Genomic DNA, 21,656 nt, shown 5'->3' with positions numbered 1-21,656 from the left:
TCGCTCCAGCATCTCAAGGTCTGTCTGGTAGTGAGGGACCCGGAACTGGACACAGCACTCGAGGTGCGGCCTCACCAGTGCCGAGTGCAGGGGGACGATCCCTGCCCTGGTCCTGCTGGCCACACCTTTGCTGATACAGGCCGGGATGCTGTTGGCCTCCTTGGCCATCTGGGCACACTGCTGGCTCATGTTCAGCTGACAGTTGGCCAACACCCCCAGGTCTTTCTCCACCAGGCAGCTTTCCAGCCACTCTTCCTCAAGCCCGTAGCATTGCATGAGGCTGTTGTGACCCAAGGGCAGGACTCCATCATACTTGCTATAAGAATGATCTCACTGGAAAAACTGCAGGCTTGTAACATTTCCCTCTTCTATCTTGGCATGTGTTTTTATAGGCAAGCATATGCACAAATACAAATATTTCTAGAAAATGTATCTGAAATTTCTGTTTTGTTGAGGGTCTTTAGATTTTGAATATGAACATTGTAAGAATAAACGATCTGTTACGTTTCGTAAGGTGCTTCATAAGATTCTCCTACCTTGCTCATTTCTCTTCAGACCTCTTGCACTGAGGTCATTAGAGATATTATGAGCATAATTTTAGATTAGTATTGATGTTAAAAATCCTATTTGGATCTTAGAACAGACTTTTTAGCTTGTTATTGTGGATAGTTAATGCATAGCTAATAAAATAAACAAGTTTCCTTTGCTCTTTCATTTTTGTTATGCAGAATATCACCGTTTTTACTTGAAAGACTCCAAGCTGCTGTTTTCAGCTTCATAATGGTTGAAGAAGATTCAGAGATTTCTTAATTGCGATAGTGGATTTAGTGTATGCTACAGAAATATTGCAATCACTACCATTTCAAAGCAGCAGCTGAATAACCCCCGATCCAATGAATCAGCTAGTATTTAAATAGGCTAAAAAGGCAGAGCTTTCTTTTCAGTTTTGAGTAATATTTGTACGTCTTCCCTGGGGAAGGGGATCACAGAGCAGTTTTCACATGGGAATAACATTCCTACAATGTTAATTTATTTTTTCTAGTTTTTGAGAGTGGACCAAGACAAAGACAGAGAATGCAGCCTGGACTGTGCAGGTTCCCCTCAGAAATCACTCTGTGCATCTGATGGAAGAACTTTTCTGTCCCGGTGTGAATTTCAACGAGCAAAATGCAAAGACCCTCAGCTGGAAATAGCCTACCGGGGCAACTGCAAAGGTGAGCAAATTGAAATTTCTCTTGACCGTAATGAAAAATAATAGACTTTAAATAGTTTTAGAAAATGTATGTGTATTGAAAATTAGGAGTGCTGTACTTGAAGAGTTTTCTAAAAGCAAGTAGATTGAAATCCATCCTGTTAATTCTGTAACAATATGCTACATAAAGATAAATTAATCTTTATTCATCAGCAAAAATATGACTGCCTCACCCGTTTACACTATAATAAATCAAGATTAAGGAAATTACAAGGTTAGGTCCTTGTTCTGAAGGAGCATATCCTTGGCAGGCTCAGAGTAACTCTTAAGATTGTTATCTCCTGAGGTTTCTCGTGTACCACGGTTTGGCGGTTTGAGTTAGAAATGGTCGAATTGAGTCTTGTGTTTCCTACAGAGACAAAAACAGAAAAAAAAAAAGCTTGCAATGCTTAGAGCCCTCACAGGCTATTCCTGCCTACATCATCCACTCTTTTACTTCTGATCTTTGTTTAGAGAGACTGTGTGACATGCAACCTTAGCACTTCAGTTCCAATACTTATAAAGTATTCACAGTTAAATCTTCTCACTTTTAGAGTCGTCTGGTGCTAGAGAACACAGTTCCTTACTGAAGTGTAGGGTGATTCCCAACACAATGATCTTCTTTCTAAAATGTAAGCATAGCAGTGGTCATAAAGATTTACTTTCCCTTTCTCTATGTCCAGAAGAGGCAGGGGAGGGGGAAGAAAACCCCAGGGACCACACCGATTCAACCTCTAGGAGACAATTTTCCACATCATCTCTCTCCATTCCCTCCAGCAAACCCCTGAAGCATCAAGACTGCTTCAAAGAGACATTCTGTCTCATCTTCTGCCTAGATGAAACAGTATGCTCATTCTTCAGCCCTTTCATAATAAGCCGTTGTATTAGCTGATGGATCTATTTACTTTTGCGAACGAGGATAACATAATGAAGCTACCTGAGCCAAAGCTTTTGTTACACTCATGAACAACACAGGGAATTATTGTGCACTTTGTTCATTTTATACATTAGATCATTATACACTTTTATGGGAATCAGTTTTGAGTGTTTTTCTTCGTTGTTTTTCCCTCTTACCATATTGACAATGTCATCTGCAAGAAAATTTTTCCATAAAGATGTGTTGAATTGCCCTACTGAAGGTGTCCTTGGTGACACTGGCAAATTTTTCTGCAGTCAACAACTACATTTTGGAGAACTGCTCATTTGCTGTTTATTTATTAATGAATAGTGTGTCAGTACAATTGTAGACTTGGAATTAGACACCTTAGGCAGCTTAACTATTGGTAATGGCAAATACCCATCATGCCCTCGTCAATCAGATATTTTTTAGTCTTTCAATTAAATGAATGCAAACATCATTCTGATGTTTAAATATTTTTTCCTTTGGCAACAGACGCGATTGCCAATGATATACTTGATTGATATCAGCAAGAGACCAGTGCTTTTTTAAATTTTACATTGTCATAGTATTTCTTATTCAATCAAGGCAGTCTTAAATTTTGAAGTGATCAATGTCTTTACCCAGGGCTGCAATCATCAGAAATATTTCAAGCTGTAAAAACAAGTTTTAGAGAAGAAAAAGATGATTTGTTGGCCTAGCTGCAATTTCAGTTTTAGCATTGCTAGAGCTACTTTTGATAGTACCAAATATTCTTCTGAAAGAGCTAAGGAAGCCCTCAGATTAAGACCTCTTTTGAGCAGTTGCTTTTGAGTGGTGAAATTTGTTGTTGCAGGTGTTGCTTGACCAAAGAGCAGAGGGTTGTTTCAGTATGGCTAACCAGAAAGTGATGGTTACATTTCAGAGCAACTCTCAAGGTTTCAGAATTTTCTTTCATTCTGTGTCGGAATGAAAGCAAATCTTTTTGGAAGTGTTCGTCTGTCCCCCTAAAAAACCAGAGACTCCACCCCCCCATTAAAACATTGGTTTTGAAGCAAGTTTTGAGGTTGCTAATGCAGGAAAAAGGGAAAGAAACATGCATGTTTGCATATGGAAGTTATGAAGGGAGAAAAGAGAGAATTCCTGGTATAGGATTCACAACTTTAAATCTGTGTCTGATATTCATCCATTATTGACTGGAAAAGGCAGTCTTAAGTCTGTGTCTGTCTCCTCCTGTCTTCTTCTTGGGTAAAAATCCCGAGAAGGTTAGGTGAATTTTGTTCACCTCACAAAAATCTTGTCTGAAAATCAAATACTTCCAGGTGCCATTTTAATTGATTGAAAACATGGTGACCAGCTTCTTGTTTGGTTCGGTCTGTTCTCTAGAGATCTGAACACCTTGACAGTTTCTGTTGACAACCTTTTGGAATAATTTTGAGTCCATCATTTCTTGATTATATATTCAGAACTGTGCTTCCCTTTTATATCCGTAAGGGAGTTTGAATCACCACCAGACTAATGGCTGCTTTCTCTGTGTCTTTTTTCCTGAGAAAGCCAAATTTAGAATGACTATCATTTCTCCTCCTCACCTCTTCTCAACACTTGTCTCATCTATTTGGTTTTGATCACTTAAATACTGAAATTACAAAGGGATGGTTTGCTTTAAATATGCTTGCTTTCCTTTCTTAATGCAAGTTTTGATCACAGCAACAGTGCTCAGCCCAGGTAATTCTTTAGCATTGCAAAGGAAACCATTTTTAGAGTCTGGATCTTAAAACTAAATGACAGAAAACTGGCAGAATTTAAACAATTTTCTTTTCTCGTACTCCTGTCCTTCTAGTTCCTGATGGCTGCAGCAGAGATCAAAAGAGCTTAAACAAACCTGAAAAGGAATGAACCCTGAACCTTTCCCTCAGTTCTGAAACACAGCTCACCTTTGACAAAATAAGCATTAAAATCTCATGGTTCTGATAGTGCGTTTTTCTGAAGACATTACAAAGTTTTATAATATTTTTCTTTTTCTACAGTCCACTTCCACGCAGTGCTGGAATGCATTGCTAGGCTTGGAAATGCTGTAAGAAATTATAATCTTGTAACATTTCCAGTCTGCTTTTGCAGTTCCAAAAGTCTCAAATAATCTGCATACACTGTAGATGAACATCCACATTTTTGGATACTTTTCCAAACAAAATCTAAATTCTGAAGTTCTGGAGATTTGCCACTTGCTTGACACAGGCATTTACTGTGCAACAAGATTATGAATCTAATAAATAAATGTATGTTGACATTTGAGAAATATTATTTGTGTTAGGGGGACTGTCGAAATATCACCTGTGATGGGGATCCACTACACGCACACACAAATGCTTCACAGTAACTCTGACCCAGCATAGCCAAAGAAACAAAACATACAAGAAGTGGAAAAGCAATATGATTGCTTTTAAACTGGTTGGAAAGACACAGAGGCTATATCTACGCTAATTAATTAAGCAGTGCCAGGACACAGTATAACTGCCTACGCAGGTAACCTGGTAGAGTGCTCCCTGTTGCCCTTTGAGCACGGACCAGCTAGTGCTTTCCCAAGAACTGTATCAATGTGGGGTTAGATGGGCCAGAGACTGTTCCCAGTAGGCAGCATGCACAGAACCACCTTCTTTTAGGGATTTAAGGCTGTTCAGCCTGGGGCACTGGACCTATCTACTCTTACAGGACTGCCATGATACATGCCAGGGTAGATCTGTTCCTATGATACTGTAGAATGGCATTGTACAAACAATATTCAAATTTTCCGTTGTCATGAAAATTGTGCATTGTAAATACAAAAAAAATTGAGAGAATGCTTCAGGTCATTTCTGCTGGCTCCTATCAGTTTCACCTATGCTAAAATCTGTCAGGTTTGCTACCCTATTTACTTTCCACTAGTGAACAAGTTTTTTCCCCATGAACTTTGAAAATGTGAACTCATATTTTTCCTGCAGCAGTTTTCAAATTATTTTAGGCTTTTCAAGTAGTTTTCTGTGACAGTAAATAATGTATATTAACTGTGAAACCTAAAATTATGATGCTGGTTGGAGGGGAGTGGGATTGAAGTTTTTTTTCAATGAAACTGTGCCTTTTTTGACATAACAACAAGCTTTAGTCCTTGCTAGGTTAGCAGAAGATTTTCTATGGAATTAATGGAGTTTTTCAGATTTCAGAAACTTCGAATACTTCCATTCCTGTTGGACAACTTTTCATCTCCTGTCTCAGCAACTTCAGGTCTCAAGTGCAGAAAGTCTATTAGCTGATTGCATCTTGTTCGAAGTGATCAATATCTGTAACAGGAGTGTCTAGTGAAGGGACCACAGTTTTTCTCTCGGATGGACCATCAAGGGAACGGCGGCTAGTGGCCAGCAGCAGTTCAATTGGCAGTTTTGCTAACGGTGTGAGAGTGAATTGGAACAGGTGGTACTGTAGTTCATCTGGGGTAGTTTGAACTTTATTTAAGCTCCTTTTATGAATGTTTGCTGAGATTTAGGCAGCTTGTCAGGAGGAAGCTGAAGAGCATGTGCAATGCTGTGACTGAATTTTGGATGTTTGTGGCTACTGGGAATGTTTCACCTGAACTACAAAGCCTCTGTCTCCCATGGAGATGTCCCTCTTAGAGTTGGCTAAGAGGAGTTCCTGTTGGTTTAACTAAAGTTTGTCCTGAAAGTGGTCTGCAAGCTTTGCAGTATAATGCACTCAAAAATAACTTTTTTAATTTTTTTCTTTTTTTCTTGTTCCTTAAATAACATTAAGAATACTTGTTCCCTTTCTCAGTTCGTTTTTAAGTGAATGTACGAGGCCCAGAATTGGGGTATTGGAGCCTAATATCTGAATGTATTAAGTAAGTGGCTTAGTAATATTTGTGATCAATAATTGTGATCAATGGAAAAACAAATTAACATGTACAGTCCTGCCAGCGTACCTCTGCCCTAACAGAGTTCTTGAAACGTCCCAGCTGAGGTGCTTGGATTTTGTGGCTTCTCTACCAATACTTCACTAAAATAAGACTTCTCCAGTGGCTGGAGGTTTGATACAACTTGTTGATCACTATAAAATGTCAACTGTCAACTCGCATCACATTTCCGTACTTCACTGTCATCATGTAGCAGCAACCTGGATTTACAGGCAACTGTTAAACTGGCCTTGGGACACATCTCTGAGTGGTTCATACTCAAAATGGCAATGTAAGGAGCTTTACACAGAGTGATATTTCATTCATGAGTGACTTGGCATTTAGTCTGGCTGTCACTCAGAGTATGTATTTGGTATTTGCAGAGGTGGCCTCAGCAGGGCCTTGCTGCTTCGTGAGCACGCCAAGGACAACCATCACACAAGGTAGTGTCATTGCTATTCTATAACCGTGTAGATCCCCTTTCTCCATTGGAAACCCTAGATAACTCATGTTTAGCTTAATTCATTTATGGTATCTTAAAGAGCCTGGCTGTTTAAAAATGCCATTCTTTTATGGGCTATCAGAGACATAACAAAAGGTACTATCTTCCTTCTCACAATTCACATAAAGGACTGAAGCACATCGAAATATGAGTGGAATTTCCCATAAAGAGGTATTTTACTATTTGCTTTCCTTAGAGAGGAACACTCGGCATTTGTTTCATTAAAATAGGGCTTTCAGCAATAGTGAAAAGTTTCACTTATTTGAATTATTAGTACAATAAGTTAATGAATTAAGAACATGCTTAAATAGTTTGAAATTATATGAATTGAGTTACCTTTCTGTCCTTGAATAAACATGCTGATAGGATTTTCCCTTTGTGAAGAGAAAGGAGACATCACTGGACAGCGGTTATTTTGGTCTCGTAAATTAATCTTGGTCCCACAATTCATAGAATCATAGAATCATTATGGTTGGAAGAGACCTCAAAGATCATCAGGTCCAACGGTATACCTGATGCCACCATGCCCACTAAACCATGAATCTAAGCATCCTTTGGGGAAATGTTACTGTTGCCTCTTGGCTAAAGAACCGGGTTGTCAATGCTGGACGTGATTTCTGAGTGCACACCTTATCCTGTATTCCCTTGGAGGCTGCCTTCAAGCTCAGGTTTGCCTGCGAGCTGGGTGTGGGCTTGACGTGTGCTCACGATGCCTGGGGACACCCCTTAGGTCAGGGTGTGGGCAGAGACGTTGGCTTGACCAGTCCTTCTGCTGCCTGGAAGGAAGCCCTGTGGGCTATGTTTGGGAGGCAGAACATGCTCCTGGGATCTTTCATTTGGAGGGAGAAAGATGTAGTGAGTAGGTTGGATTCTTTTCCTAACTGCAGGGAGTGAAAGTGAGACTGAACCAAGGTGTCAGTCTATAAAGTAATCCTGAACACACACTGAGAGCTTGCACAGACTGCAGATTGAAAGCAGAACAGTTTTCACTTGAGTTCACCTTTCCCTTTTCTCCTCTCTCTTCTTATCTTTTACACGGAATAAAGTAAAAAAAAAAAAAAAAAAGGCAGGGTTTTTTAATTATGTGAAAAAATATATTTAAATGAGGATGTATTGAGAAGTGCTATCAGTTTGGGGTTTTTTGACAATGAACCTTCTGGGAAAAATTTGATTATAGGGCAGATTTTTGTCTTAAAATACTTTTAGCTAGGAGTTATATTCTCCTTTTTCAGACATATTTTGTCACTGTAGACACTGTGTTTAATCTGTAAGATGACTGCAAATTTCCAGACTATCATGCTGGCAATCCTGGTACAAACACTCTTCAGCCCCAACCTCATTTTGGTTTTGAGTCTTCATTTATGTTGTGTGTCAAACTGTTATGTATCAAGCCACTGTAGAAAGTGTGTTAATTTGAGAAACAAAATATTCAACATCTTGGTGAACAAACGGTTTCTACATACAGAAGTTATAATTTATGTAGTCTCTGAAAGCAAGAGGAGTTGGCTTCTGATTATACTTTCTAGTAGGTATTTAATGGGGGTGGATAAAGTTTTCAGTAAGTTTGAAATATTTTTTTGTGGAATACCTTTTGGTCTTTTAAATGTGTCTACTGGTACATGGAGCACAGGACAAGTAACTCTGAAATAGTATGCACATTTTGCTGGAGGTGGAATTTATCTCTTTTTTAAAATACTCAATTTTTCTTGATAATATTTCTCCAAGCAGAATTTGCCAAAGCCAGACTGCACAGGAGCAAGGCATATAAGAGCATTCTTAGGCACAAAAAAGGTATCTTTTTAGAATCAAATATGCATTACTGCAATTGTATGAAAATAATTTTTTTTTTTTTTCATTTTGTGGAGTTTTCATTTCTGCTCGTGTATTTTCAATTTAAGTTTCAGATTTAATATAAAATGAACATCTTAAAGCAAGTGAAGTAGAACCACTAGTGCTAAAGCAATAATACTGCACTGAAGACTAGGAACCACAAATAGTTGCAAGCCTTCCCAGATCTTCAGTGCAAGAATTATACATTGACCTATATTAGACTTCTCCAAATTATTTATCAAATCTCTGTTCTGCTCAGAAAGCCTAGTCTGGCCTTTGGTATGTAAAAAATCAGAAAGCTGTAGCTTTAGTTTTTCTTGCAAGTATTTGATTCAATTTTAGTCAGACTGTATCTCTCCAAATATGACTGTTAGCAAATGGAGAGAAATACTATTGTGCCAAGAAGGAATCCAGCACAGCATTCCTTATTTTATCTTAAAGCTTAGCTATCTAAATTGCTGGGTGGTTGCAAAATGTGGAAAAAGAAACAAAAAAAACCACCAAAGAAATCCCACACTGCCTGCCTCTGTTAGATGCCAGTAGAGGAGAGTTTAGGCTAAGATTGCTGTTTTTTGTTTGAATGCAGAATGCAGCAATAAAAATAAATAGTGAAAGAGACAGCCAGCCCTTGTCACGAAGCAGCAAGTTTTATTTTATGTCTGTGTCAGGCTAAATGTCTGTGCTGACATCCTTTCCAACCCAAGAGGCTAATAATCTCTGCACCTTTGAAATTGAAACTTTGAGCATGTATAGCCTGCTATGTGGTTCCTATCACTAGAGGCTAAGGCTATTTGTATGCTTGGTTGGTAGACATGATCTGTTCTTTGGAATATACATTGACCTAGGTCAGATATCAGAGAAAATTTTCATGTTGTGAGTAGTTTATGCCATATAAACCAAATGGTGTCTTGTGCTCTGAATAAAACAGTTTTTTGTGCTAAATTAACTACAAATTAAGATCATTTGACTTTTATCATATCACTACCAGTTAGCAAAAGGGTATAGCAGTGACAAAGAAACATGGAAGTAGAAAACAATTCTGGTTCATTGGTAGGACAATTCAGTAAAGTGCTCAGGTAGATAGCTAGCTTTAAACTGCTTGCTGCACTGTATATTTCTAAATTTAGGGGCAAGTAGGAGTCTACAGGTGTTTTGGCATATTGGAGGGGCAAGAAGGGAAACCTACAGAGAAACAGCGGGAGGTATTTGGATTCTGTGTGTCTATACTAGGTCTGCTTGTTCACATCTATGTGACTTTAGAAAAGTTTTCTCTTTAGCGTAAGAACAACTAAGTATCTGTGGAAAGCCCTCAAGGGAGCTTTTTCTTCCAACGATTAAGTTTAACCACTTTATAAGTAGTTTTAACAAAGTGGTAAATGTTTCTGATCTGTTCGGAGGGATATTCGGTCTATAATAAAATAACTAAATAAACTGTGAAGTGTATTTTATGCATAAATACATAACAAGCCCAAGTCACACACAGTAATCTCTTTGAAAGCAAGCAAAGTCTGCCCAGTGTATTGGGACTGGGAAAGGCACTTTTATTCTTACTGAAATATATAGCAAACCAAGAAATACCGGATGGACTAAATCAAAACCTTTGCAGGAGATTTATCTGTTCTTTAGGCAAGCTGTTTACTTTTCCATGAGAGAATCTGGGTTAGATCTCCCTGTGGAGCCCCAAAGTTGCTGTAAAGTCAATTGTATTAAATGTCACTTTAGAGATGGTGTTTACACCCTTAATGAGTTTGTGTCATTGTTTTAAAGATAAACTTCTACTTTGCAGTAATAAACTTCTCTCTGTGTGATATATTATGCAAGGATTAGCCAGCAGAGTTGAAGTTGATGGATGTTTTCTTTTTTTTTTTTTTTTTTCCCCGAAGCTCAGTGGTTTTGGTGCCGTACTGTTGGAAATAAGGCATAAAATGAGATTAGTTCCAAGTCAGTCCTGTGTTGTTTGTGAGGCTAATTCTGTTTCTAGAATATCTTTGGGTGCTGCAATTTCCTATTGACTTCAGTGCTATCTGAGGAAGTCCTGTGCTCCCAGGTGTCACACGTGACAGAATCTGGTTCTGGATCTGGCAGCGGTGTACCGGCACCGCTTCACTTCATAGATGAAAGTCTTCCCTGCTGCACATAGAAGCTTAGCACAGAATTAAGATGACTTTATATTTCACCTGTGCCTTCCAGACACTGGTCTCCTCTGGAAGCCAGAATCATCACCAGGGCAATTCAAAAAGACTTGCCCAAACAGCTACAACTCTGTAATCTCCTCCGTATTTCTGTCAGTTCTCAGTTCTCTGTATTCCCATTCACTCATTTTTGTCTTCAGTTATACATCACGAGATGTATTTGTTGTCTTAAACCTCTGGCTGCTTTGCAGTCCTGATGCTAAGTCACAGTGGTACAATCAACACAGTGGCCAACGTGCTGTGCTAAAATGCATCCAGCCCTGTACCAACCCGGTCTGACGGCCAGTACAGTCCAAGTGAGACTCATTTTAAGGCAAACTCATGCATCTTCCTGCTCAGTTTCTATGCTAGGAGAATTTTTTTTCCCAGCAAGCTTTTGGGATGTAAAAACCCCTTTACCTGGAGCTGACAGGGTAAAGTCTCACTGAGTCAGTCGTTGACATAATTCAGAATTACAGCTGGGCATATATATCTGCAAAATTAGTTTTTCCCATTGTCTGAGTAAAGGCAAATAAGGCCTCGTTTCAGCCAGCTTTTTACAAGTCTTAGAACCAAATGGTCTTTTCAGCAGGTCATATACCGGATTCCTGCTTGAGCCTGCTGGCTCCCTTATTAATACTTAAGCTAGGGAGAGAAATAAAGTGTAGTGGGAATTCTAGTCAGAAACCAGTAACAATTTCAAGCCCCTTATTTTTCTGCTAGATGGTTCCAAAAGTTTAAACAAAAACAGATTTAAAAAAAAGCTTTTTTTTTTTTTTTAGAGCTAGAAATCCAGTATAACACCAGTGAAACAAGGCTGACTTATTCCTGTGATGAACAGCATTGCACAGTGCTTTTCATCCTTCCAACACCTTGCAGACTTGGAGTCCCCTCTGCTCTCAGGTTGTTTGTCAGCAGTGTGATGCCATTCACTGCAAAAGGGTTTAGTCTGCTTTGCTCAGGGGGACCACGATGATCAAAATCAAAGCTGTGGGCTGATTAATCAGCACAGAGGTACCAGGTACATCCCACCACCTTTCATCCTCAGTCTTCATTTCAAAATAATCAGGGTCCGTCCTGATCTGAATTATTCCTGTTCTAGATAAAGAAGAAAGTTGAATCTGTATGTGAGAGACTTCACTGGTATCCCCTTAGATGTCAATATTCCTACAAACCTCCTACTGGCAAGCCACTTAAGCTTAGACCCATCCTACTAATCTGAGATCCACATGAGTCATCTTCATTAGTTACACTTGTGTAAGGTGCACAGAGGAGTCCGAAGACAAGAATTATCTTGGTGCACTCACAGGACTTTGCACAGTGAGTCCCAGATTTGGGTTTGCTGAGTAAGCGTGAGCAATGGCCATGCGGAAGGTTTATTTCTTTTTGGATTAGGATCTCGCCCATCACTGACTTCTGCCGGTTAGGAGCTGTTACATCTATCTCTTGTCTGATATTTTGATGTGAGCTCATGTTTCAGCCTTTGTCCCAATCATGGCAAGAATTAATTTTCTCATCTTTTTTCAGCTTTTATTTTACATAAATGCCTAGCACTTAAATCTCTTGAGTTCTTTTCCTTTGGAAAATTTGTTTGAAATCACGCAATAAATTTAGAAGGTATTGCAACCAGGATACAGAGGCAGATGCTTAGGTGGTGTAATCTTACAAATTTATTGTAAAAAATATAGTAACTTCTTTTGGCTTCAGTGGTGTTTTATTTGGAAGGAATTTAGCTCCTCTGAATTAATAATCTAATGTTCATTAGTATTCTGAGGAAGAACGTTTTTGTATGTCCTCTTTTTCATCTTGACCACCCTATTATTTTTCTTCTATCAGGTTTGGACCACATCTCTGTGTCAGTTATTCCCCTGTGGTAATACCTTGGTGAAATAAAAATCCTGAACTGGGAATAGTATTTTGACTATACACAGTTTCAGATGCTTAACTTGATAAGAGGTCTTCCTCATGGGTTTATTTTGAGTATATTGCAGCACAGTAATGCCCAACAGCTTTAAAAGGTTTCCATGGTTATATAACACAAAATAAGGCTCAAATATGAATTTTATATTCCACTAAATTTGGTCATTGTTGATTTTAAAGCATATTAGATCATCCACAAATAGGAGGCCTTTAGAGCATCAGGCTGTTTAGGAACAAGTGGTGGACAATATTGGAGAACTTCTCTTTCTCCTTGGCATGTTTTTATGATAATTCAAATATTGGAGATAATTTACAACCCTGCTGGTACTATATCAGAGACCTTATGTGATGGAATTTATATCACTTTTCCTTTTAGACATTTAAACCACATGTCATTCTAGAAAAACGAGGACAGAGGTCCAACAAAGGAGTGATTTATTTTCAGTTAAAATTCTAGCTACATTAAAACCACATGTTATTAAGTACTGTAAAACCAAACCATGCTCAGAAGAAGGCTTACGACACCAAAGCTTACTTAAAATATTTTTTTTTTCCCAAAAAACTTTGGCAGTGCATACATTAACAGACTTTACCTGAGCTGCACAGCACATTGACTGTAATTTTCCCTTGATGAAACAAGTTATTAAAGTATTAGAATACCAATTAATTCAGTTCCTTATTATTTTACTCACATTTCTGGATGGTTGAACTTTTCTGTCTGTTTTAGGTAACATTGCATCTCTGTGAATATCCCTCCTGAAACAGCATAATATGATTAAGGTTGTTAAGACTGTAACATAGTTTTTCAAAGTGAAACAACTTGTATTTTGGGCATTTTACCAACATGAACTCTCATAATGCTCCTGTGAGAAGAGTAAACTAATGCACAGGAGTAGTGCATATGAATCCAAGACCAGAAGGAAAATCAATATGAAGATTAGAATTAAGGGGCCCCAATTTTGTTTTCAGGATGCAGATGCTGAGGACCAGTTTCTGTCCTCATTATGCTACACTTCCACACCAGATTGCCTAGGACTTGAAGGGAATTTTTTATGCTAATGTTGCCAGGTGAGTTGTCCAAAGCTCGGTGGAGATGACCAGTGAAGGATTCATCCTGTAGAAAGGACTTCTGCCGTTGCACCAAGCTTCTGTGGCGTTTCTGTGCATGTGTGTCTGGATGATACTGGCACAGAGAGGGTGCTTGGGGGACAAGGAACTTAGCTGGCTCACCTGTATGCTCCTGGGACTGTTAGATACCAAAACCCTGTCAAGATATGCTGGTATCAAATGGGCAAGTGAAAGTGGTGTGGCTTCACTGTTCAGACTCTGTTTAATGTGCAACTTGAATGGACTAGCAAGCCTGTCCCCGTGCTTTCAAAGAACTGCACAAACATTTACGAATCACCACAGCATCCCTGTCTCACAGGTAATCGCTGGACAGTTTTAGCCCTGAAAGGAAACTAGCCAGTTACTGTCAAACAGTCTTGAAACAAAACAGGGATCAGAAGCAGCAAATTTCTCTCCTTGTATGTTTGAGATCATTCTAATTCAGATGTTACAGTCACATCTTGAAATCATTATTACTACCTTAAGCTTGCCTGGTTTTCTCGTTTCTCCTGAAATTGCTTAGCTCAAGCAGATCCTGAAATACTGATTCTGCATCAGCAACATGCTAAAATTTGTAGTGGCTTTAAACAAAAAAACCCCAGTAGAACAGCTTATGTTGTGTGTCTTTTCTCAGCTCTTGGCTGTCTAGTTGAAATAAAGTATATGTAGTAGAAAATATAATTTATTAGACAATAGAAACTGTACTGAATTAAAACTATCTAGTTCGGTACCTTGTCTTGGATGGAGACAAGTACGAAGTGATGCAGGAGGTGGTGGAAGAAACCACACAGTGGACAAAAAAGGACCACGTGGTAGACTTGACTCGTGCCATGTCTGAGTCATAAACTGTTACACTAAATTTTCACATGATATAAATTAAGCATGTCCAAAATTATTATTGAATCACCTCCCCAATAAGCCCCTAGGCTGTACAGTGTATTTATTTATTTATTTATTTATTTATTTACCAGCTTGGTAGGCACACCTGTAGTCACAGCTGAGATTGCTGCCTAGCTGCAGTAAATGGGGTGTAAACTCACAGTAGGAAATACAAGGCAGCTATACTCGTGCTGCCTGCTTTGCCTTTGCTGAAGTGCTAGAAAGCTGGTGCTGCCACCAGCACTGAGAGAATATTGTGGGGCACAATGTGGCAGCTATTGTGGTGTTTGGGCTTCTGTCCTTCGGCAGCAGTTGGAGCTGCAAGGTTGTCTCCAAAGGCATCTCTCCTAATTTCCCGGTTCTGGATTATTGTCCAGAAATTATTGTCTTCTATTGGTTTTCTTTCCTAAAAATGCAAGTGATTGTACATTTTCACTGATTATGATTCTGATTTTCTTTCATGGGTCTCGGACCCTTCTTCCTTTTTCTTAATTTAGTTTACTACCGAGCTTTTCTTCATATTGCATCATCCAACTGACTTGTCTTCTCCCTTTCTCTAGATGTTTCCAGATGTGTGGCTGAGAGGAAGTACACCCAGGAACAAGCTCGCAAGGAATTTCAACAAGTGTTTATCCCAGAATGCAATGACGATGGCACATATAGTCAGGTTGAAAATTTTTCATTCAGTATCTTGCATGACCGGAAAGTCAGAATATGTGTGTTTGCAGAGGATGAAGAAGAGATAAGTGTAATGAAGGGAAATGTAATTTCTGCTAACATTGACGTTAAAAAACGGAAGGAAAATTAATGTTTTGTGCCGAGTCCTTGTTCTTTTTTTTCAGAATTGGCCTGCAAAAGAGCCAAACATTACCGTTCATGTGATACGCTCCCTGTTCTTCTAGGCTGAGGCAGCTGTGTCATTCTTGTAGCCCCCTGAATACTCATCAGATGGTAAAATGCTTGGAATTTCTGATCTGTTCCTGATTTGAACCAGAAATCCTGTGACCAGAGTCCGTATCTTAGTTCTAAAGCATGAATCATACAGGATTCTTCCCTATTCTCAGCTGAATTTCTGCACAAACACATGGTCTGAGACTAATTTACTTAGGTTAGATCATGGAATTCAGAAGGGACGCAGTTAGAAGCTTACCCTGTGATATATGTTCCAATCAAGATTACCTTCTGCCGCCCCTGTACCGCATTTCAGTTGCGGAGTTGTGCAGAAGACAATCTTTCTCATTTTAAGCATGATGAGGGAAGTGATATTGCCCCTCAGGAAATATAATGCAATTGATTTCTAAGAGGAATTCCAAGAGTTTCCTTTCTGACAGCTTGGGATATGAATAATGCTGGCAGAAGCACTCTGTCCTGCTCCTTCAGTGGGTGGAACAATATGTTCTCTACGTAGAAAAAAGCTCGAGATTGCTTGCTTCAGGAACAGTTTATGTGTCCCTTGAGGAACTTTGTTGTGAGGTTTTCATAACACCTGCACCTCACTCTTCTGAAATACGGTGTAAACAACCACATATTTCAATAGTTTTCTCTTCCATTGGATTCTGAAGGACCTGCCACACTTTGGTTGAGATAAAGAAGAGTTTATGCTAAAGAATCATATGTAGAACTGAGATTAGGTCCATTACAGTTTGTTGTTCTAGGTTTTGTCAATATAGTTTACTGGACTAGTCTTTTGTACTCATGCGTCATGAAAGCTGTGGGATAACAGACGTAAGTCTGACAGACTGCCGGTGGTCCATGTCATTTCTGACAGGTTCAGTGCCATAGTTACACTGGATACTGCTGGTGTGTCACTCCCAACGGTCGTCCTATCAGTGGTACTGCGGTGGCCCACAAAACTCCCCGGTGCCCAGGTAAGACTTGTTTGGCTGGCCAGTTTATGACATTGTCTCATGAACAGCAGAGTTTATCCATGGCATATGATTAGACGTAAGGAAAAAAAATTATTCATTGGAAGAGTGGCTCAGCCCAGAAGCAGGCGCTGGTGGAAGCTGTGGTTGCCCCATCCCTGGGGATGTGCAAAACTCAACTGGATGAGGCTCTGAGAAAGTTAGTCTAGCTTTTAAGCTAGGCCTGCATGAGGTCTGAGGTTACTGCCACCCTGAACCTCCCCGTGATTCTATGATCCATCTACTTTATTTGTACTATAATCTACCTATTGAAGGGGTTTTCTGCAGTGGTTGTTTGTACGATATTTATGTGTCAATATATGAAACCGTGCAACTGGCTTGCTGAGGTCATCCTTTATGTTGAAACTCTCTTGCACATAAACTCGTCGCAAAAAATTTCAGAGCGCTTTGCCTTTTCAATATTTTAAGTGTTCAGAGTATAGAAAAAAAACCCCAACCCCCCCAAAAAATATGGAGTGTCAATGTCCTGTTTTCTAACATAGCCCAATGAAAGAACACCCTTTTGTCTTTCATCAGGACCATTAACAGGTTCACTGTTTTTCAGGAATTTGCTTCTGACCCTATTTCATTGGCATTGATAATAAATATAAATCCCAAGTGTATGAACAGTTGCCAGAATTGTTATTCACCTTCCTTGAGGCTGACAGAATTGCACAGAAATAGCTCTAAAAATACTTGAGCTCTATGTATTACATTTCTCTTTGTGCTGCAGCACCATTCTCTGTCAGAGAGCGGAAGAAATAGCTTTAGAAATCTAACCATGTAGTGTAAATGAAGCTGGAGAAAAAGTGGATTAGAGCCTTTGGGGGAATTCACCCGGTCTGATGTACTTCAATAGTTCAAGCACAATATTGATGTTTTTAATAAATAGATGGAGGAAGGAAGATACCAGTGAGAAAGTTTCAACCAAGATTGTAAAAGTTAATTCCACTTTTAAGGTCTGTCTTGTTTAAATGGTTTGCAGAATCTTCCATGCATCTTGGCTGTAGGTGAACTTTAGCCAGAAAGATACTCTTCAGAGTAATCCTTTTGATCTTGTCTGAAAAGTCAATGTGGAATGAGTCAGTTGTGAAAAATAATATAAAAATGTTCAGAACCCTTAAAATAGAGAAAAATGGGCATTCATTTTAGTGTAATTATTGTTTATAACTGGATCACATCTTCAGAAGACACATGGCTAGGACAGCATTTTTGTGCTTCAGCATATTCTTGAGTAGAGGTGCTTTTGCATGTCCATAGCCAGGGCTTCTCTGAAAGCATGCCTTCATTGCTTCCCTGCAATATCAGTTTGTAGCTTGCTCCCTTTCACTGACATCAGTGGAAAAGGGGTTATGCTGATGCTGAAAATTCAACAAGTAATTGTTTGGCAGATGTGTCACAACATACAGCATTATTTTTGGCTCAAAATGTGGCTGAGCTAGTTACTGTACTTTCACTTTTTCTATTTGTATTTGGTATTATTGAAGAGAAACTGCAGTGTAGTTCTAGGTTAGTTAATAAATTGAAAATTATTCTATCGCTACAGGAACCAAACCCTAGTTCCTCTCAAAGGTATATTCATGTGCCCAGCAGATAAGCTGCCAGATTGCTTCGACTTGGTTTTGGAGGGGTTGGAGGGGAAGTTAGTTTTACAGAAATGCTAAGGAGAAGGTGATAGTAATACTCGATTTTTATGTAGCAGCCCAGAGATAATTAGACTGCTCCAGGGCCCAGGTGAGTGTGCAGAGTCTGATTTTGCTCCATGGAAGATCATGGGTAACTTTCCAATTGTTGTGAGACCCTTTGGGATTATCTCTGCACATTTCTTCCCCTGCTCATATCAGTGCTCTCATGTTTTACCGCTTACCACTTCTCCTTTGTCCCCCAGGAAAGATGTTCAGCTGCAGCAGAATTTGGAAAGAGATTTGAAATGCTAGGGGATTTTGCAGAGGTAGTGGCTGAGGGCTCGGTTTTAAGAGGTCTGGAAAAACCTTCTTATTCAGCAGACAAGGCAGCAGCAAATTTTCTCAGAAAGTTATGTGGTATAATAAGGCAAAACTTTGCTCTTATATTTCAGAATGAAAGCCTGAAGCACAACTGCACCCCTCTCCCATTTCCCAGTATATATTCAAAATTGCCATCTGTTTAGGATAACAAAGGGTTTTTCCCCCCAGAAGGACTGTTGATGTTTTCCAGATCACTGTTGATTCCCTTTTGTACTTTTTCTTTATTACCACTATGCATGGGAAGTACAATCAAAATGTTAGTGGATATACTGAAGCTGAGTAGATGTACTCCTGTTTTAACCGGTATTTCAGGGATGCCGATTCTTCCACTGCTGTTGTCCCTAGTCAGTCTAATACATTGTGTCATTGCTAGCCTCCTTGCAGGCATTGCCTTGCTATTTTTTGGTGTTGCAGGCAGATCTTCTGTAGCAGTGGCACCCTGACACCAAAATGTTTATGTACTTTCACTTGCTTCTGTATATTCTGTGGGTATGATGCTATAGCAATTTCAAAGACATTTATGCAAATTACTCAGTTTGCATGCACCAGACTTTTTTTCCCCAGGATCACTTTTGCCAACTTTTCCCTTTAGAGGAGAATGTGCACAGACAATCAGGATGGCAGGTAGAGTCAATTGTGAACATGCTTTTGTAATGATTTTCTCATAGGAAATGTGATACCACGGAATGTGTGAAAATTTCTCTTTTCAATGAAAATGTTCAGTGTTTCTTTTCAATTCTAGGTTAGTTCTTCAGTAACTTCAGATCAGGTTTGAATACATGTCTAATCAACTGTGATGTTCCTAAATTACGGGATAATTTCTTGCCTTTCATTTTTTCCCAGTAGAACCACCTTTGGCTTTGGTGAATATCCAGAAATAGGAAAGAAGAGCATGACTTCCAAGAGCCTGGAAGAACTTGGATATTAATAGAGGAAATATGGAGCAGAATTTAGGATGGCAGTTAGGAGTTTGGTTTCTGAATTTCATCCCCTATCCGTGCTTCACATTCACTATGTGATACTTGGATAGGTGAAACGATCTCTGGGTTTATCTAACTGTTAATATTGGTTAGCTACATAATGTGATGCTTCCTAAAGATATCTCAGGTCCCAAGACAGAAAAGTGTCACGTATATTTTTTTTATGTATCTACAATAGCTGTATGAGCCGTTTTTTTTCTCATTGTGTTGTTCTGGTTGTTCTTATTGAAGCTGTCTGTTTCACTAGAGACACGGGGTGTGCAAGGATGAAGTTTATAAGCAGTATTAAAAAAATGCAGGAGACTCCAACTGATTTATGTAAAACCTTCACCTTAATTACTACATCTTTACCTGAAGGAGGCTCTTCTTCCATCCTTTCCAGTTATTCCCGCACCAACACTTGGTACTGCTAAAATACACACGATAAATCTCAGAATGCCATTCCACTCCATGGAAATAATCTCCACTGTTGCAGGAGCAGTGGTGAGAAGGAGAGTAAATCAAACACATTCCCATGACAGCATTAAAAAGAAAGCTCCTTAAAAATGATGAATGTCCCCCAATACTTTCACTAAAGAACAGCAGACTTAAAAAAGACATTTTTACAGCTCGCCGTCTCTGTTATCAGCACTGCAGGGAACAACTGAAATTCCATAGACATGGAGTCCTGGGAAATGGGGCAGAAATTGAGAAGCAGGTGTTAAATTATCATTGGAAAATACAGTGTTCACCTACTGTGGGGGTTTTGTGCCCTATTAACTACTCTGGGCTTTTGCCAGTGAGATTGCAGTGGTAGAGACACACGTTTTATTATTCTATTATTTATTATTATATATTTATAACCTTACAATTAAGATGGCAGGATCGTCTTTTAAGACCAAAGTACAAGTACCTTTAAAAATTCAAAACTCTTCCTGTCTGTATAATATTATTATCAGATAATATGATGAAAACTAATATCTTTGGGAAGGCACTGAACTTTTAAAATTTACATTATATTGCTTTTGTTAGCAGGTAAAAATATCCATCCTTGAATCATCTAGATCTTTTGTCCCCATACGTAGTGCTTTCCCTGTACATGCAGTCAGGCACACCCATATGTGAGATAAAGAACAGCATGGGAAGTTTACTTTCTTCTTTCTTGGTATCTGCATTGAGTGATTACATATCAAATGTTCTTTAGTAGGAGAACAGACATCATTATTTAAAGTAGATAATAATAGATTTCCACCTTCTTTTTTAAAGCCCAGTCACATATGATCAGAACTATAGAAAATGGATATGCTAAAATCACAAATTGCAAAACTCACATCACATTCCTGGGAAGATTTATTGTGCCTCAGAAGTTGTTAGGGTAAAACTGGGTGGAATTGTGGGGTTTGCAATAAACTAAGGCATGAATATTTCTCCCTTTTTTTTTTTTTTTTAATTCATCAGAATTATAGATGGATAGATGGCTAAGCAAACATACAAGCTAGAATGGTACTAAATTCTTCTTCTTAAAATACTGCTGCTGAATCTAATATCCCTCCTTGCCCTCTCCCATTCCAGAGATGTATTTATGTGGTGATTTGGTTGCTTATAGTGCACTGAAAACTTGGAAGCTGATTGTACTGCCTAACTTTTGGACAAGCTATAAGTTGCTATTTTTATTTATTGCCTAGCTGAAAATGTGAGCATTCGTCATGAGCATTGAAGATGCAATTTCCTAGAAACTTGCAAATGCAACTTCCTATCACCATCATGATTTAAGCTACAAGTACTTCTACCCTAAATATATTCAGAGAATGGTAGAAGAAACTGATGCAAGCTCAATAACCCCTCCTCACCTCCAACCTGGAGACAACAAGAAGAGTTTCTACTGCATAAATTGAAAATTTCAGGTGAAACTATGTGAAGGTTGCAGATTTCCCTTTGTAGGAAATTCTGTGAATATTTTAGTTAGCTTCTTAAGACTATTAAAAAAATTAATGTTAGCCCAGTGAAACTGATTTTCCTAGCATTCATTTAATTTCAACCTTTGTAGGAAATTCTGTGAATATTTTAGCTTCCTAAGACTATTAAAAAATTAATGTTAGTCCAGTGAAACTAATTTTCCTAGCATTCATTTAATTTCAGAGTGAAATTAGATTGGCTATGATAAAGTTAGCCTTTGTGAATGCCACTCTCTTCCTCCATTCATCAATTTTCCATCAAAATTTAGGGTAAAAAAAACCCAAAGCATAGAAAAAAGAATTCAGTTCTCCCTGACTGTACATGAATATCTTATAGTCATTATTTCTCACCATTTCACATACAGATGGAGTAATCTGAAGGCATCTTGGTTGTTA

General features: G+C 38.8%; 1 protein-coding gene across 1 annotated transcript in view; it reads left to right on the top strand.

Annotated features, from left to right (window-relative positions):
• Positions 1 to 1,042: 1,042 nt before the first annotated feature.
• Positions 1,043 to 21,656, top strand: part of SMOC2 (SPARC related modular calcium binding 2) — a gene marked incomplete at its 5' end in the record, with an annotated part of 95,617 nt that continues 75,003 nt past the window's right edge. Inside the window, 3 exons of the mRNA XM_009710203.1 lie at positions 1,043 to 1,214; positions 14,997 to 15,103; positions 16,205 to 16,304. Coding sequence (XP_009708505.1) covers positions 1,043 to 1,214; positions 14,997 to 15,103; positions 16,205 to 16,304 — 379 coding nt within the window. The remainder of the gene's footprint in view (positions 1,215 to 14,996; positions 15,104 to 16,204; positions 16,305 to 21,656) is intronic.

The sequence above is a fragment of the Cariama cristata genome, unplaced genomic scaffold (assembly GCF_000690535.1).
Source record: "Cariama cristata isolate BGI_N322 unplaced genomic scaffold, ASM69053v1 scaffold3551, whole genome shotgun sequence".
Lineage (NCBI taxonomy): Eukaryota > Metazoa > Chordata > Aves > Cariamiformes > Cariamidae > Cariama > Cariama cristata.
Note: the sequence above shows the minus strand (reverse complement) of the source record. Positions and strands in the feature narration are given on the sequence as shown.